The 17,588-nt window shown below is 38.9% G+C and overlaps 1 protein-coding gene across 28 annotated transcripts in view; it reads right to left on the bottom strand.

Moving 5' to 3' along the window:
* LOC117407435 (guanine nucleotide exchange factor DBS) overlaps positions 1-17,588 on the bottom strand; it is a 68,541-nt gene that overhangs the window by 7,342 nt on the left and 43,611 nt on the right. For 15 of the 28 annotated variants that reach the window (XM_059029163.1, XM_059029156.1, XM_059029161.1 and 12 more), the window contains 23 exons: positions 12,952-13,071; positions 12,703-12,819; positions 12,035-12,184; positions 11,400-11,524; positions 9,725-9,839; positions 9,257-9,376; positions 8,569-8,760; positions 7,783-7,974; positions 7,194-7,353; positions 6,540-6,610; positions 6,265-6,332; positions 5,774-5,840; positions 5,087-5,202; positions 4,922-4,991; positions 4,088-4,180; positions 3,679-3,771; positions 3,193-3,318; positions 2,822-3,043; positions 1,951-2,043; positions 1,742-1,820; positions 1,281-1,350; positions 717-838; positions 183-275 (listed from right to left, as the gene is read on the bottom strand). In XM_059029163.1, the coding sequence (XP_058885146.1) occupies positions 183-275; positions 717-838; positions 1,281-1,350; positions 1,742-1,820; positions 1,951-2,043; positions 2,822-3,043; positions 3,193-3,318; positions 3,679-3,771; positions 4,088-4,180; positions 4,922-4,991; positions 5,087-5,202; positions 5,774-5,840; positions 6,265-6,332; positions 6,540-6,610; positions 7,194-7,353; positions 7,783-7,974; positions 8,569-8,760; positions 9,257-9,376; positions 9,725-9,839; positions 11,400-11,524; positions 12,035-12,184; positions 12,703-12,819; positions 12,952-13,071 (2,674 nt within the window). The remainder of the gene's footprint in view (positions 1-182; positions 276-716; positions 839-1,280; positions 1,351-1,741; positions 1,821-1,950; positions 2,044-2,821; positions 3,044-3,192; positions 3,319-3,678; positions 3,772-4,087; positions 4,181-4,921; positions 4,992-5,086; positions 5,203-5,773; positions 5,841-6,264; positions 6,333-6,539; positions 6,611-7,193; positions 7,354-7,782; positions 7,975-8,568; positions 8,761-9,256; positions 9,377-9,724; positions 9,840-11,399; positions 11,525-12,034; positions 12,185-12,702; positions 12,820-12,951; positions 13,072-17,588) is intronic. The other 13 variants (XM_059029164.1, XM_059029169.1, XM_059029172.1 and 10 more) reach the window with 5 other exon arrangements.

Below are 17,588 nucleotides of genomic sequence, written 5' to 3'. Positions count from 1 at the left end.
GACTCAAACCTGCGCTGTATGACTCACCCTGCACACCACGGAGGCTGTGCTTTTACCATGTGAGCAACTCTGGTACCCCTATACTTAACTTCTTATGTTAAACTATGTGTCTTCCACTTCAATTATTTGTTGCAATATGGTTAACACATTAGCTAGAGTTCAGTTCTATTGCCCGAGTTTACCTTTCTGATTCTTAAGGTTACTGAAGCCCTGTAAAGTAAAACGCTTTTTAGCCCCCGCAGAACGCTCTGAGGTAGGGCTAGTTGTGGCTTCATCTTGATTACAGGACACAGCAAAAGAGAGCAAAAAGAAAAGACATTAAAAAAAATCAAATTGCGAGAAGGAAGAACAAGTACACTTCACAAACATTGCAGCAGAGAGAGAGAGAGAGAGAGAGAGAGAGAGAGAGAGAGAGAGAGAGAGCGAGAGAGAGAGCGCAAGTCTAGCAGGCCACAAAAGGTACAAGCATTGAAATACACTAAAGCGAGTTAAAAATCAAGCTAACAAAAATAACCCATTCATTCAGGCTGATTTTCCTCATGCTTTGCACTGCAGATTTTTTTTGTAACAATAAGGAATAGAAATTCTATACAGTAGGTCCAGAGCAAGTTCTTAAATGGTACATTTCCAAGAAGTTCAAGTTATCCATCTCTATAGAAATAGCAGTTATATGAAAAGTGCTCTTTATTCGTCCACACTGCTTGTGTAGCACTCACCTCTGACTTTTTCTGGGTACTTTGGGGAAGTAGCTGAACCAAAGCAGCCATCTGGGCTGGCTGGTTCACTCTTTTTCTCATCCGATTTCTTGTTATATTTTTGATAACTCTTAAATGGACTACTTATATTTGAGAAAAAAAATAAAATTAATTAATTAATAATAAAAAGGCTGATCTTGATACATGTATATGTGGCTTTTGAGAAAGTGTTTGTGTTCAGCACCCATGCATATGCATGTTATCTGATGAATCAAGTTAATGTTATACCACAACTCATTATGTGCCATAGTAACCAGATTTACTTTCTTCCGTTTCATTAACATGCAAATTACAACAAACTTCTTGCAGTAATTGATGAATATCCTGTAGTATAAAAGTGTCAAAATGCCATGCAATCTTTCTTTGCATGCAAAACTAATACAAATAAAATTGAAAGTATCTAGCAGAATGTGTCCAGTACTGTAAGTCAGGAAATACTATTTTAACCATTGAGGTTGCAGACATTTGTCTCTACTTCTTTAAATCATTGACACAAGCTAGCTGATATTTAACAGAAATACATACCTTGAACTAATAGGTGTACTAGCTCCATCAGATTGAAACACTTGTTCTGAAGACTTCTGTTGGCTTGCTTCTGAAAAGAACGTTAAAGGCAATTAGAAGTCATGAAAGAATGCACACTGCCATGAAAACTGCGTTAAAAGTGTTGACATGAAACTCCCAACTACATTATAAGCAAAATATGGTTATGAAATCGATAGCATTAAATAAATGTTTAAACTAAGAAGGTGGATTAGTGTTACAGCACATCCTATAAATTCAGCTGGACCAAGACTGGGGTTTTGGGATTAACGCAACATTGGCAGGGTAGTGGTGCTGGACGGACACTATCGGTTGCGTCCAATACAGAGCACATTACATTACATGGACAGATAATAAAATCGAGATTCCTGAGCTCAAGATAAGTTGTAAATAACTCCCAAACTCCAATTAAAATCAGAAACGCGACAGGAGGATTTTCTTACCGCGATATGCGTTCAGTTGGCCAGTTAGCACCTTCCTGATTTCATTTACCCATGCTGTTTTTATTTCTGGTGTTGGAGCCTAACAAAAAAAAAAAAAAATTATATATATTCCACAAATTCCTGGTTAAGACATATTATATGTACTGTATTGTTTAAAAATAATGTGTTTTAAATCTTGAACATTGTTCTATGCAACTGTATGGACTCACCTGTACAATGTAAACTTCTTCCCTTGCATTACACCAGATTTCAAACTTTTTATAATCTCCCTTTGCATTCTCTGTGATTCCAACAGCACTCATCTGTCAAACAGAAAAAAACAAACATATATAAATATAGGAACAAAACACCCGGGCAATGATTTTCAAAGCTTTTTCTTTTACTCCAAATTATTCTGGTTTTCAAAAGGGGGAAAAAAAAAAACAAACAACCAGTAATAAAACCACTTAAAACTAGCTTCAATTAAATACCTGCCAGGTTTATTTCTAGATTTTCTTAAGCAGTTTTTCTCCTTTGAAAAAAAAAATGCACTTAGAGTAAAAGATTAAAAGCTACCACAAAGTTATAGTTGCAATGGGTGTCTGAGGGATTGTATTGACAGAGGGTCGCTACCAAATGTGTTTGCTCACATGAGGTTTTCCTAGTTTATACAGTTAATTTGTATTCCTTTCAGAAATGTTGCCTTTGCATACACACTTCAGAACTGAGCCCAGAGTGCTGAATTCATTAGTCCAGGCCTAAGGGAGGAATCCGGAAGATCAAGACTGCAGTTTTTAGACAAATTTGGTCTCCAGCCCAAGAATGAGCTTCAATTCTAATGATCTGGTGTTGGTGACAATGTCCCTTAGCCTAGCAAGTAAGAAAGCACCATTTATGATTCTCAACACAGGTCAAACATATTGGAGTTTAAGCCTGTTTGTATGTATACCGAGCATCAAAAAGAAACTTCACTATTCGAACACACTTAATTTCGGGGGGGAAAAAAAAGGTATATAAATGATAGCTATTGACAAAATGTTTTTGGTTTCTTGACTCAAAATATAGTTTAGTGTTACTACTGTTGAGTACCACCCAACTTACATTTAAATAATGTTTGAAGCTGTAGGAAGGTGCCTTCTCGTATCCTTCCCCGTTCTCTTCTCTCTTCTTGCAGAACAGCAGGGCCTTCTGATGCAGAAAGAGGTGCCTCTGCATGGGCTTGAAACGGGCCAGGTCCTTCACCTTCGAGTGTCCCTTTTTATGCTCTGTCCACACGTTAAAGGATCCTTGCATCAACAGCTTGCCAAGATCATTCAAGTTCCCCTTTAACGATATTGAAAAAAATTGGGTTTGAACATTTTGTGTGTGCATGTGTTTTACACCAGCAAGAAAAACCACGGTCCTCATAGGAGGAGGTATTTTTTCCGCCAATGACCCAATGTGTTCGTTTTTAGAAGATGGAGTTTGCTCACATCGTATCCAGTAATGGCGGTCAGGTGCATGGAGTCGTTGACAGCTTTCAGAATCCCCAGTATTGCGGTCAGGGCCTCCTGTAGATCGTCAGACCCATCACAGTTTTTGCTGTACTTCAACAACTCCTAAAATATTGGGGACAAAAGGGACAGTTTCCCCAAAATGTTTGACTTACCCAAGTGTCTAATCACTGTACATAACATGTAATATTACAAATCAATCAAATTCTGCAGCACAATTATCAATTTTTCTAAGGTAATAATAACATCTCATTACAAACCCAATATATTCATCTCTGCATGGGTGAATAAAGAGAATTATTTCCTTGAACTCAAATTTATCAACAGTCCCATCACACACAAAAGCATGTCCCTTTTCCAATTTAAATTGACTTTCATATTTTTCGAAATAAGTGTACCTATAACATCAGTGCATATTTTTCAATAAAATACCAATAGTCTAACAATATAGTCAAAGTCCCTTACCTTTAATAATAACTGATATTTCGTTATCCTCTGTACGGGTTTTAATAAATAAGAGTCCAAACCTAATTTATGTTCTAGCTTCTTCTGGCATTCCTTTTTCAAACAGAGAAAGAAAAAAAATACACATTTTGCACAGAAACAGCCACTTTATCAAAATCACTCCTAAAGCTGCCACAGGTTGTAGGCTGCAACCAGCATTTGATTGTATTCTGCTGCCCCTTCTATTCAAAACAACAAAAGCATATTCATTGACTTTAATCTATTAAATGCATGTATTTCACTCCACCTTAAAACATACAATACTCTTGCCCCCCCCATTTGTAAGTTGACAGATTGAAAGGTTTGAGAGCCCCCCCCCCCTCCATCCCCATTTCACGTTAAATTCTAAATTAGCATTGAAAGAAAATACCTGAAAGAAGACACAGTCTGAGCACTGCCTCCACAAGCTTTCTGACCTGGGTTTATTGTGGCAGTACTTCTCATAAATCTGTAAATCTTTCATCTACAAAAGTAGAAAAATTTATCTGTCCAGGTTTCATTCTCCACAGTTTGACAAAGTCTTACAACAGTGAAAAAGTTAAAAAAATAAAATAAAAAAATAAAATAAAAAAAAAATCTCATGCTAGGTACAAACTGGAGCAGAGACTTTGTAAATCTGGCCCCCCCAAACCTTAACCTGTCACAGCGCGTACTTTGCGTCTGTGGTATCATATACGCACACACAGGGCCTTTACAAAACAACTTCTTACAGCACTACTGTCAAATGCTTTTATCCATCAACAGTGGCTCCTTTTGTGGTTTCTAAGTAACACATTTAGACAGTGACAATTAACTATACAGTACTAGCTTTACTTGTTTATTTAAATGAGTGCATTTCACAGTGAACTTTATTTTGCCCTGAGTGATACGTGACTGCATAGCCCGATGGCTTGCTCTGGTGTCTCACATTAAAAAGCACAGACAACATAATACTGTAAATAGATCGTTGACTGGTTTATAAATACGGAAAGCTTAAATGAATCAAACGGAGCATTCTCTCAAGTTAACTACACATTAACTAACTTCATTTTATCATTACTAATCTGTATAAAAACATGCAGTTCAATATATGGAATGGAGTCAGGGGCTGTCAGATATCAGGGCTGGCACTATAAAAGAATATGGCATTCACTGTCCAGTCAAAAGAATTCAGCTTTGAGTGGCAAATGACCCCCTATAACAGGTCTGCAGTGGGATAACATACCCTTTCAAGAAAACACCTTCCTACAAGTTCTGGATAGTGGATGTAATTTTCAAGCTCCCTTAGAAATATCCTATAAAACAAAAAAAACAAGGTCAGCATTAAAATGGCAAGCTTTGTAACATTTTAGAAACCCGAAACAAATGAAAGTGGGGATTAACCTCTCACCTATTATGGAATTGGTAGATTTCTGTCATATTACCAAAGAGAATCTCCTTCTTATTCTGCAGTGCCGCTGGTATAAGATGCATCATTACAGGGTTATCCATCTCTGCTGCATATCCCTGCAACACAATAGCATTGGGCCTGTCGGATACCAGGACTGGCACTGTAAAGACTACAACATACACTGTCCAAACAAAAGAACTGGGCCTCCCAACACCTTGTAGACACCAGGTAATTGTAAGCTGGTATACTCTTGCTACTAGTAAATTAATGGGCCTTCTATTATAATTAGCACTGAATTTATGAGAAAAAACACCACTCAATGGGTGTAACACACAAAAAGAGACACAATACAGGTATCCACTTACTGTATAAGACATGCATCATTAATAGGATTTCTACACTGAAATTAAAAATGGCTGGTTTCACAGACTGAGTCACCAACCTTGGACTCCCTTAGCTAAGTAGTGCTAACCAGGCAAAATGTGGCCAATTCAGGTTTTATGTTTGAGTTTGTTTTCTGTTTTTAAAGTATTTGATGAACTAATGGGAATTGCACATTTGGTGGCTCTGGCTCAAAGTGTAACACACAAGTATCATTATTTAGGTCTGTGCTGCAGATGGTGAAACGGCAAGGAATTGAAGGTAGTCTTGGCATATTCTGCTGTACTGGTGTATACTGCCTCATACCTCAAGTACACACAGTAACTCTTCCACATAGGCTCTCTCGGTTTCAATCAGCTCATTCATCACATGTCTAGAAAACCAAAAAAAGAAGAAATATAAAATGCACTGTTACGACTAATCAATTTGCCTACATTTGTTTCTCTGTTCTTTGAGTTTCACCATATGACTAATAGAGCTTGTAATTTTATTATTTTTTACAAAAGGGAAGCATCTTAATTTGAATGTGACGTTGACAGCAGTGGAAAGTGTCACCTTAGTAAGTTTGTTAATCTTTAATGAACCTTAAGTAATATACACTCTTGAGGCCAGCACATGCAACATCACGGCCCAACCAGGCATAATAAAGCATGACTATTTTGAAGCAAGTGCAAATGCTATTTTCTAGCGTTACAAAACTATCAAAAAACTACTAAGCTGCTGCTTGCATCGGATAACTTTCTTGACTTGTACAGATAATGTTATTCCACAGATATATCCCTACAAGAAAGTTTCACCTTCGCAGTACCGATAGGTTTTCCTCTTCCTCAGACATAGATTCAGTCCTGCTTACGTTACATTCCCCCTTAAAGATGAAATATGGAAGCTTAAGTGATAGTTACGTATACATCAATATACAGAATAATCAATGATCTTTTCCACTTTAACAGACCTGTTTAAAACCGCTCTCATTACATTTAATATTGCAAGGCACAGGGAGACGACCTGCCTTTCTTCTAAAGTGAAGACATGTTTAACGTCTCTCCAGCACTACATTCGACAGGCTCCTTACTTTTCGGTAGTTTAGTCTGCACAAGGCGTCTTTGTCGGGGGAGAATGTGTTTACAGAGCCTCTGCGGAGCCCTACATTACACAAACACAAAAAAGACATTTCAATAAACATATTGCTCATATACTGTACAGCATGTTTTACAAATTCAACACATAGTCACCTAGAATTAATAAAATATCTTTCAATCTTGGTGCCCTCCGGTATATTACAATGTAGGAGATAGATTTGGAATTTGCATATTACAAATAAAAATACTAAATTAAAAACAGTGGTCTCCCTCCTAGCACTCACCAACACAATGTAGAAACTTTGTTAGCAATTCATTAACAACCCGGCTATGGGAAGAGGAAAGCAATGAATGTCATGTTGAAAACAATTTTGCTTTGTACCCTGTAAAAGTGATGCTTGGTACAAGAGTGTTTAAATAATTAAATGTTTTCTTTACACGTTCCACTTCATTAGAATGGCAAATGTGCTGAAAAGCAAAAACCTGTAAATAGTTTAACAATACTTTGTAAGGCTACGGAGATTCACAGAATTCTACTGCAGTTCCTGCTGTTACAAAGATCCGCCTCCAGAGGGGGGCTGTCTCATGCTAGTGAAGCCGAGCGCAGCCTGCATCTCAAATGAAGGATCTGGTATTGCAATTCAGACCTGGGGACGAGTGAGGAGATTTACTGAAAGCCTCAGGCCTGGGTGCCACCGGTTGAACAGGTCGGGTCTGTTTGGCGGCCAGCTTCTTCAGGCTCACACGCCGCTTCTCAAACATTTCCTGCATCCCCTCCTGCTTCTGGAGCACCTTCAGCACGTGTTCCTGTGGCGATAACAACAACAACAACAAACATGCATCCCAGCTTTGTTTAAAGCTTTTAATATAGGCCTCTCCCAAACAAAGGCAAAACAGAAAGCATTCTAAATGCCACTAATAGAACAGACTAGTCTTCTATTTTGTTACTTAAAAAGGATGTCAAGAAGGCATTTTTATTTTTTTACTGACAGTGACAGTTATTGGGGGGGGGGGGGGGGGGGGGGGGAATAAAAAAAAAGTTGAGATTTCTGCTGAGAGGTCCTGTTTGAATAAAAGTTGACCAAGCCAGGCCTTATCCTGAACAATATGAAAAGTGTGTGTGAAGTGACAAATTATACATCAACTTCCCGAGCATTTATCTTTAAATGACACAGAACCAGGAATGGTACAACATCCCTGATCATAATGCATCCAACCCCCATAAAAGAAACCTACGCTGAACTCCTGATTAAGTATCGATTCATAGTCGTTGGTGATCGTATCAAGGTCGTGGAGCTTGTTGTCAGCAGCAGCCTCCAAGAACCTCTCGATCTCCTGCAGGGCTGACTGGGCTCCGTCCTGAGACTGGCACTTGTCCACAGGCTGTGAAGCCAGCAGGTAGATCCCTTCATCACACCACTGGGCAGCCTGGATAGACAAGGGAGACACATTTCTGCATTAGAAACGAATGATAAACCAAGGTTAAAACATGAAAACAGACACATTCAAATGAGAGAAGAGGTGGGGTAGGGCAGGCAACATCTTTTCATAAGCTTGATTCCCAAGGTGGGGAAAAGGTTGAGCAAATTGTGGGAGGTTTATTTATGCTTTAATGCCTCAGCAAGGTTATACAAATACATAAGTAGCAATGTACATATATATAGCAATTCAAATGTAACAGTGCCATGGTGCTGGCAAAGTAAAAATCAATAATAGTTATTTTAAAAGCTGTTCCATAAATGTCAGTGCCTCAAAACAACTCTTGGATTAATCCCACAGCTTTTATCAATATTATCTATCTAAAGAATTCCACACACCAAGTTCAATAGTTTTTCATATGAGTAGACAGTAGGTGCTGTGTTTTAGGCTTTTTTGGGATGTATTTCAGGGCTATACAGTATTTCAGGACCAATGCAGGAACATCTGAAATATTTAACGTCTTGTGCTAGTGTTTTCTGGATTAAGTTAATGCTGCAGTGTTAGGTTACAGTATTAAAAGTTGATTAACATCATTTGAATGACCTTTTCAAGACTCTGGTGCAACTCCAAACACCTGTGGAGAAAAGCCTTCCTCAGCTGCATCTCCGAGGCGAGATCCTCAGTCACACGTCTCAGCTCGTTGCACTTGGGGAGAATGGAGTCCACAGCATAGTGATTGTTCTGGATCAGCTGATCTCCTTCCGATGCCAGGTCCTTTGCCTGGTCCAATACCTCCTGTTGGAACAAAACACGTTAAAATATCAGCTGTCCCCCTCCTGTCAGACATGAACATTAAACTGGATCCTTTACACTTTAAATCACAAGGCTTCATAAGAGATGTATACATGAAGAATATATTCCATATTTTTTTATTATTATTATTATTTATTTCTTACCAGACGCCCTTATCCAGGGCGACTTACAATTGTTACAAGATATCACATTATTTTTACATACAATTACCCATTTATACAGTTGGGTTTTTACTGGAGCAATCTAGGTAAAGTACCTTGCTCAAGGGTACAACAGCAGTGTCCCCGACCGGGGATTGAACCCATGACCCTCGAGTTAAGAGTCCAGAGCCTTAACCACTACTCCACATTGAAGTATTGCCAGGCTGATAACATGTTGCATAAGGCAGCTGATGGAACATGCAGTAGTTGTCCATTCTGGTTTTTATTCTGAAATGTTGTGGAGTTGGCTCTTGAAAGGAAAATGCCTTGTTTCTTACACAAGTTTTCTCTTCATGACTACTCAAGTCTCGCAGAATGTGCTCCACTTGTGTGGTGCAGTTTCCAGGGTCTGTGAATGCAGCCAGTCGCTCCGTTGCAAGATCTAATGGCACCTTGATCTGAAGGAACAAATGGAAAATAAAAAGATTATATTGACATCCCCAATGAAGAATCATGCATAGTTTTTGTTTTTTTAACATACGTTATACTAATAACTTAAGATGCATCTATATATAAAATACATTTGTGGTAGTCGTTCTTGCACTGTTGCAGTTCTCTTCTAAACACAAAATGGCATTGAACTGCAGTTCCCCTTCCTCAGGTCTGAGTAGAAGTCAATACCGCAGCAGCTCAGAGCTCGATGGAATTAGTAAGGCACAGGCGATCACAGGGATGCAGCTCTGACAGAATTTTAATCAATCCCTTACTGCTCCACTGACTGCCCGACAACCAAAGAGGGGACTCACCTCCCGGAAATTCTGCTCAAAATGCCGGAGCTGCAGGCACTGCTCAAGCTTGCTTTGATGCTTATCCCAGAATTCATCAAAAGCGGTTTCAGTCTCATTTAACTGACCGAGCAGCCTGAAACCAGAAGAAAGGGGGGGGGGGGGGGGTAAGCGTTAAACCACTGGAACAGCTCTAATAGATCTTTTCTTATCTCAATTATGTTTAAGAAAATACCAATTGGGCTCAGGCGCGACCATGCTGGAAACACATGTGGCTCAATTCTGTAAAATGCCCTGATTTCTGGTAGAGACCCTGTTATCCAGTTCTGCAGCCAGCTGACACTATGCACTCCTCCGATATAAACCGTTGGGTTGTAGAACTCCACGATGCCTTTCAGTTCTACAAAACTCACCATTAGCTTTCCACAGGCTGCTCCAATGAATTACTCATTTCAGCTGTCATCTAGCAATTAGCAAAATACATCTAAATTAAATGAGAGGTTCATCTATTTTCGGTAAAATTTTGAACTCCGATTTGCGTGGATAATGCAATAGAGAGGCGTACAGTCAAACAGAGTAGTTCAGAGATTAAAAGGTTTGTGTACAGCTACAGTAACGTACACAGCTAAATAACCTGGTCTTGATCTAGATCAGTACTTCTGAGAGCAGCGTCATGTTACTGGTTAATGGAATCTTTGAATTATTGCCTAGTAACCTGATCTACTCTCTGTGCAAGCTGCCCCTCGTCTCAACATCTGTTTTTGGAAGCAAGGCCGCTTCAGCTGTGAAAATAATGATTGTCTGCAATGAAGCTGACACACACACGCCGAATTACAATGATAGCCTGGCTTCTGTGGTACTTAAACAATCTGTAAGACACACTGCATGGATTGCATAGATGTCAAATTCAAAATGTGGAAAATAGAATGGATCCATTAAAGTATTAATGCCTGGTAAAGAACTGAATGTGGCAACAGTTAGATGTTCCAAGCCAACATCAAGACCACTTAAAACAAGGGCAAATTATCAAGTGCAGAATATGAACCAAAAAAACTAGACCAGGTCATCAGGGTCAATTAAATAACAAAGGGTCTGGTTGGAACAAAGTCCTGCAGTGGAATGGATTGGAAAAGCCAAGGTTACCCACATTGCCGATTTAAAGGGATATCTTGCCCCAAAAAAGTGAATGTAGAAATTTGTGACACATCTTTCAACTCACCTATGAAAATACCATTTATTGGGGGGAATAAAAAATAAAAAAAAACAGGGACCGTCAGGTCTGAGGAGGTTAATTAACAGCAGCAGTATGTGGCTACATGGTGTAGTTAGTAAATATGTTAGGACATTTGATAAGGTTTCATCTGCAACTTTGTTTTCGTAAGAAATGTCTGCAACCCACAGTGAACACTCAACCTGTTGATGGTTTACGGTTTTGACATTACTCCTAATAGAAAAGTAAATCTAAACAATGCAGGCAGGAGTCAAGTAACAGATATTTGATAGATTTGATTGGCCGTTATTGCTGTTGAGATTAAATAAAAAAAAAAAAGTGAATGCTGATCCTACTTCAAAATGAATAAAGAACAATCAATAGACAGAAAAAAAAAACAAAAAAAAACAAACAAACATTCTTGCCAGCAGGACCTACAAAGAATGAATAAGGATGCAGAGTAAAGGTTTCAGCAGCTTTCCTCACCTTTCCACAGTGGCCAGATTCTCCAGCTCATCCTGGTTCAGTGTGTAATCTGGATCCTTCCTGATTGGCTCATTAATGCTTTCAAGAAGTCCATGTCCCTGGGTTAGGGCTCGCCTCAAATCTTCCTGTAGAAAATGAAGGTAAAGACATGTAGATTACCAGCTCCCTGTTACTATTTAATATTACACGTGTTCCAGTGAAACATTGTGAATAAAAATTGATAACTCTTAATTAAAAGTAATTGTAGCATCTGGTCCAGACAGAGAGAGTAAACTGAAGTTTAGTCAGTGGGAAGATTCACATCACAATCTCATTATACATGTTTACATGGGTACTCGCATGCAGGGGGCAGTGGGGTGCGGTTAAAGGTTTAAAGTAAAAGCATCGCAAAGTATGACGAAGCATAGTAAAAGCAAAGGCAAGCACTGTAAAGCCCAGAGAAGTATGGAAACGCATATTATAAAACATGATAAACCATGGTTAACTATGGTAAATGCATAGAGTAACCATGGAAAAGCATGTGAAAACTGCATCACCGTGCAAAAATTGTGGTAAACGTTTATAAGGGGGCTATAAAAAGTCAAACAGCCACTTAACAAACAGTTAAAGTTGCTTTTAAAACTAACTGAACTCACCTTCATCTTCTCTTTCTTTTCTGTATGTACCTCGAGAAGGCTCGTGGTTGCTTGCACATCATTTGGCAGTTCAGTTTCCGCAAGTTCAGTCCCAAAAGACTGAAGCATTTGAGCAGTCTTTTTCACCATTAGGGCAAAACCTTCAATCGCCTATTAAACGCAATGGTAGGGGAACATTAGTGGACTGGGTGTTAAAACTGCTGGATCCAATAGGAGTAGATACAGTACTCAAATTATGGCATAACATATATTCAAATAACAGAGGAAAAACCATGATGAAAAATGTAGATAAATGGATTCCTTTTTAAAATGGCAATTCTATTCGATACAGCAGTTGATTAGATCCAGTAAATAGTCAGACCTGTATGTATTCACACCCTAGAGCTCTTAGTTTGAGGTCACATTTTAAATTAGAAAGTGATTCAGTACCATCAGCTAATTAGCTTCCAGCTCTAGCAGGCTTAATCAGACAGTTCAAGGTAAACCTAGGTTTTAAAGTGTTGTTTTAAAGGAACCTCCCCCCCCCCTCCCCCCCCCCCCCCCCCCCCCAGTAGCGATGGTGTCTTCACCGTCTGCTCGGGACATACAACTCCAGTCATGGTCAATTATCACACAGTAGCGCCCTCATTGACATGCCCCATCACTGAAATAGACAACCTGGTGCTTACCGTCCGATGAGAAAGCCACTCATCATGGCAATATTCCAGAGTACCGCCGAGTTCTTGGGTTAGCTGGGTTCTATCGATGTAACTGTGTAATTCTGTTACTGAACTCAGCATGATGATCTTCCCAAAATAAAAAAAAATATTACAGAAGCCTCCAACTGTGTACTCTACAAGAAATCCATTATACAATTTGAATGTGTAGTATAAAAAAACTTATTTTCTCATAGCTGAGAAACACAGAGCAGCACTTACCGGTACCTTCATCTTAAACTCATCTTTGTTGAATCTGAAGATGAGGTCAGAGAGAGCTCGCTGGAACAGCCCAGTGGGACGAAGCACCAGGATGAGCTGCAGATTCCCTGGGAAGGACCCCTGCGAGACATACAACACACTGATCAGGGACATCTGCTTTTTACAACACAGGACTTGCATCACAACAAATTGTAGCTGAGGGTACAACACTATGCCAGGTCTCCCACATTTACTGATACTTTTCTTGAGAAAAACCCATCTAAAAATTAGAATGCAGAATTTAAATAAATGCAGTTCACGTATGGTATGCCAAATCACTTACAGTATTTGTAAATTCCTAATGAGAAAACACATTACAGTATCTTAATTGTCAAAATTATAACTATACATTGCAAGCTTTGACAGACTAAAAAGCACAGGTAATGCGGTACTTAATTTTGTCTACATCATAGTTTAAAATGCCACACCTACGCATGGGAATAAAGTACAGGTAGCCAAGGCCTTGGTCTGTCCTTAAATTGAAGGCAACAAAGTACAAAAAGGATTATAATTTCACAGACAGAACTGTGTAACTCTCAATAGAACAGAAAAAGGGTGATGCATAGCTGGAGTGACTAGGTCAGGATTGAGGGGAGCTTGAAGATTTACAGGAGAAAGCTGTCGTGACTCCTAAAAATCAGCACTGTGTCCAGGTTTAGCCACTGGATTTGTCATAATTCTTAGATTCTGTGTAAATGATTATTACAAAATTATTGGTTGTCCCAAAAAATTGGTTTCCCCAAAGGGTCTGTGTGGCGTTGAATACAACTGTAAAGCACCAGCACTATACAACATTGCACACAAATGGATTTCCATATACGGCATTGAAATCTATTTGTTCCTTTTTGGAGGTTACTGTATAACACTTTTATACAACATTTAACTTCAAAATCATTAAAGTTACAGTCACTATGAGTGTTCCATTGTTAGAACACACTTTCGGAAAAAAAAAACCAAGGTATATAAAATGGACATTGACGAAATGTTTTTGGTTTCTTTTTAATCACTCGATCATTCATCCTTGACCATGATACGCTTGAGTAACTGAAGCATATGAACTTAATCACCTAATTATTGAGACAGTTGATTGGACACTGGATATGGAGTGATTTCAGCTGCTGAATTGCAAGCTTGAATAAAAAAAAAAAACTAAAATAAAACACATGCCACGTCTGTCGAGAGAGCAGCGCCTTCGTGCAATCGGCATGTTGGAGGCTGGACTAGGGCAGCGTACTGTGGCTCGCCGTCTTGGGTGCTCACAGCCAGCAATTTCAAACCTGGCGAGACGGTATAACCAGACATACTCTGTCAATGACAGGCCATGAACTGGGAGACCAAGAGTCACAACACCTGCCCAAGATCGACAGATCATTTTGCAGCATCTTCGTGATGTCAATTGTTAAATCAGCACAATAAAAAGTCATTGCACCTGCTCAAAAACATTTTTCAATCACCTCTAGGTGAGTTTTATGCTCAAATATAAGTGATATGTTTCTTTTGATGCTCAGTATATTTTGAGTGCTGGTAGCAGGTACACTTAAAACATCCCTGTGGAGAGAAACCACAATGGACTGTCTGCAAGAAGATGCTGTGTGTAGGATGCTGGTTTCTGTACAATATCCCTTGGGGATGCACAGCTGTTGAATCAATACCCTGCACATAGCTATAAATCAATTAGAATCCTGTGGGCCAGTTCTTTGTGATTTAAGAGATTTGGTGTACCCACACGAGCTTCATGCCCAAAGTACATGGGGGCTGTGTGGGGGTATTGTGGACACCCAAGCCCATCACATTTCAAACAAAAGCTTTTGTTAAATTGTGTCCAGAGCTGGCAGACACAAGACTATCATTATCGGACTACCAGTAGGAATTCAAAACTACTCTTACCATAAAACTGCAAAAAATGTACTGTAAAAGGAACAAACAAGCTCATTTAAGTCAATGTAGCATTTACATGAGGGATTCCCCTTTGTTGGCCAGGTTGCTTTTAAATTTCTTGATGTATACTGTAGGAGTAGGAAACAGTTATTACTATCCTCTCACCCTCAAACCAGATTTTGACTGTGCAAGGACCAATGAAAAATCAGCGAGATGCATTACTGATCTACTACTATCTGAGTCAGCAGCATTGCGGTTGTCTGTATCTGTAAGCAAGTCAATTCTAAATACAACCTAATCTTAAACTGTAAGTGATGTGTAAACTCCCATTAAAGGAAAAACTGGTGAAACTCAAAACAGATGCACATGTACTGTTCAGTTTCACATATCGCTTCTACAGTATGTCAGTCTACTGCAGACCTTGGCCAGTTATTTTCACAGGCTGAAAGTAAAAGCATATCAAGGGAAAACCAAAACAATTATATTAAAAAAAAGACAGATGGGCAGACACGTTCTCATTTGGCATTTGTTGATCATTCTAGTTACTACTGTATATGCGAGTGTGGGAATGAAGCCATAAACTAGACTTACTGGGGCAGGGGAATATCCCAAAATTTCAAGAAACATATTCAAGAAGCTTGTTGAGTTAGTATCCCAGTATCAGCAGCTCTATATGGGTTTCTTGTAAAATGTGCATTTCCTTCAAAAGTACCACTAAATGTTCTTGTCAGGACAGCAACAAGCTATAAACAAGGAATAGAAGCACCTCCCCAGGTTAGTTCTATCTGCATTGAACACCCGCAAATTCCCTCAAGCACTGGTCTGCAGCCTAAAGAAATAAAATAAAATGTATTAGGACGATCATTTTTCTCTTCTTATTTTAACAGTGTACATGGTACTTTAAAGCCACAGAATAAAATGTTATAAAATCAGTAAAACAAAATAACATTTGTGAAGAAAAAAATATACTATTATAAGATCATGTCCTTTTGGCTCACGAGCTGGGAGCGTGCACAACAGAACTGTCAAAGAACCCCAAAACATTCCAATTTGGATTGTGGTACACTGCATCTTTAACAGAACATCAATACAGCGATTCCCAACTGCCTATACCACATAGCTTATCTAAGCCATGCAAAATCCTCCACTTTCCACTTTTTGGAATTGTGATCATCCCATATAACACTACTGTTATCAGTCTCTGTGCTGGAAGCTCTATCAATTACACATCTCCCCTATTCCACAAACTCAGCTCGGCTTCACTCCAAAAGGTTCAATTAAAATGGAAGGTGCACAAACACCACACACGTTGGCATCTGTTAAATACAATGGCATCAGGGTTAGTGTGTGCTTTCAATCATAAAAACAAAGGGCCTGAAATGATATTGCAGTAAATCTTTACTACTTAAAAGTAGCACTGCTTTAGCAATGACATTCACATTTATTAAAACACTACTAGTTCTTATTTCAGCAACAAAAGCAGTTCAGATTAAAATGGTTCTGCATCATTAATACAGAAAAGGGCTTTCAGGCCGTTTATTTTGGCGCACTCCACAAACCAGGTTCTTAACCTACTGGCATTTCTCCCTTTGGCTACTATATTCCTGGAAGGTCACAAATCACATTTTGTGCACATGAAGTGCAGCTATGAGAAAAAAAAATGAAAGACAGACAGGCATGCAGTTAAGCCAGCCTAATTAACAGCACCAATGTGTTTATAATATTTGCATATTTATAATGCAACTGTCCAAATGTGTAGTATTCTGAAGTTGTCTTATTCAGTGACTGCAATCCAAGTTGCATAGCTCGTGCGTGCAGAGAATTCAACAGCTATGGTTAGTAACCATACATCCCCTTCCGCAGCTGTAAACACATAGGTGGAGCCCTCAGTATCATGAAATCACCATGAAACTACAATACATCTAAAAATCTAAGTGTGAAATATGTATCCATTTGACAGACACTTTCACATCCCCAGATTCTGGTATTGATAATGTTCTAAGTTTCATCCCAGTTGGATAGGTGGTTCTTTAGATATGTATAAAACTAAAGTGTGACATATTATATATTACACACACACGGGTGCCTTCACTATATGCATGGGAACAGGAATAGGAATCCGCAGCAGGCAGAATAAGGGGTGAAAAGATAGTGTAAGGGAAACAGGTTGAACTTGTTTGTATACAGTATATAAACTAATGGTTAACGCTGGCCTAAAAACAGGATTTTTTTTTTTTTTAGGTCACACTGCAAAGCCACAGACGGGTTTGCAGAGCTGTCAAGAAACAAAGACTACAGTACAGTAGGTCTCTGAATGAGTGTGTGCACAGTAGTCAAGTGACAGTAGATAATGTTGATTTAGTAGAGTCAATATTTAATTCATGGAAGAACTTAAATGAAGCTGCAAAAACCTGCTCAGATTAATTCAGTCCTATTTTTGAGACACATACTTCTGCTTTCTATTAAAATCAAGCTAAAACGGCTTTGATATGATGACAGCAGAGTATGCAGAGAGCACAAAGGCTGCTAGGAGCACTCCATCATTGTATTCATCTTGGTAATCTTCAGGATGCACTGCATTGAAGGATTTTACAGTATCAGATTTTATTGGAAGTAATAATTGGTTTTGTTGATCAGGATTGCACATGGTATATTTTTTTCCTATTACAATGCAACCCACAGAACGCCATTTAAAAATATCATCTGTACAAGTCTTGATA

Source organism: Acipenser ruthenus, chromosome 8 (assembly GCF_902713425.1).
Source record: "Acipenser ruthenus chromosome 8, fAciRut3.2 maternal haplotype, whole genome shotgun sequence".
NCBI lineage: Eukaryota > Metazoa > Chordata > Actinopteri > Acipenseriformes > Acipenseridae > Acipenser > Acipenser ruthenus.
Note: the sequence above shows the minus strand (reverse complement) of the source record. Positions and strands in the feature narration are given on the sequence as shown.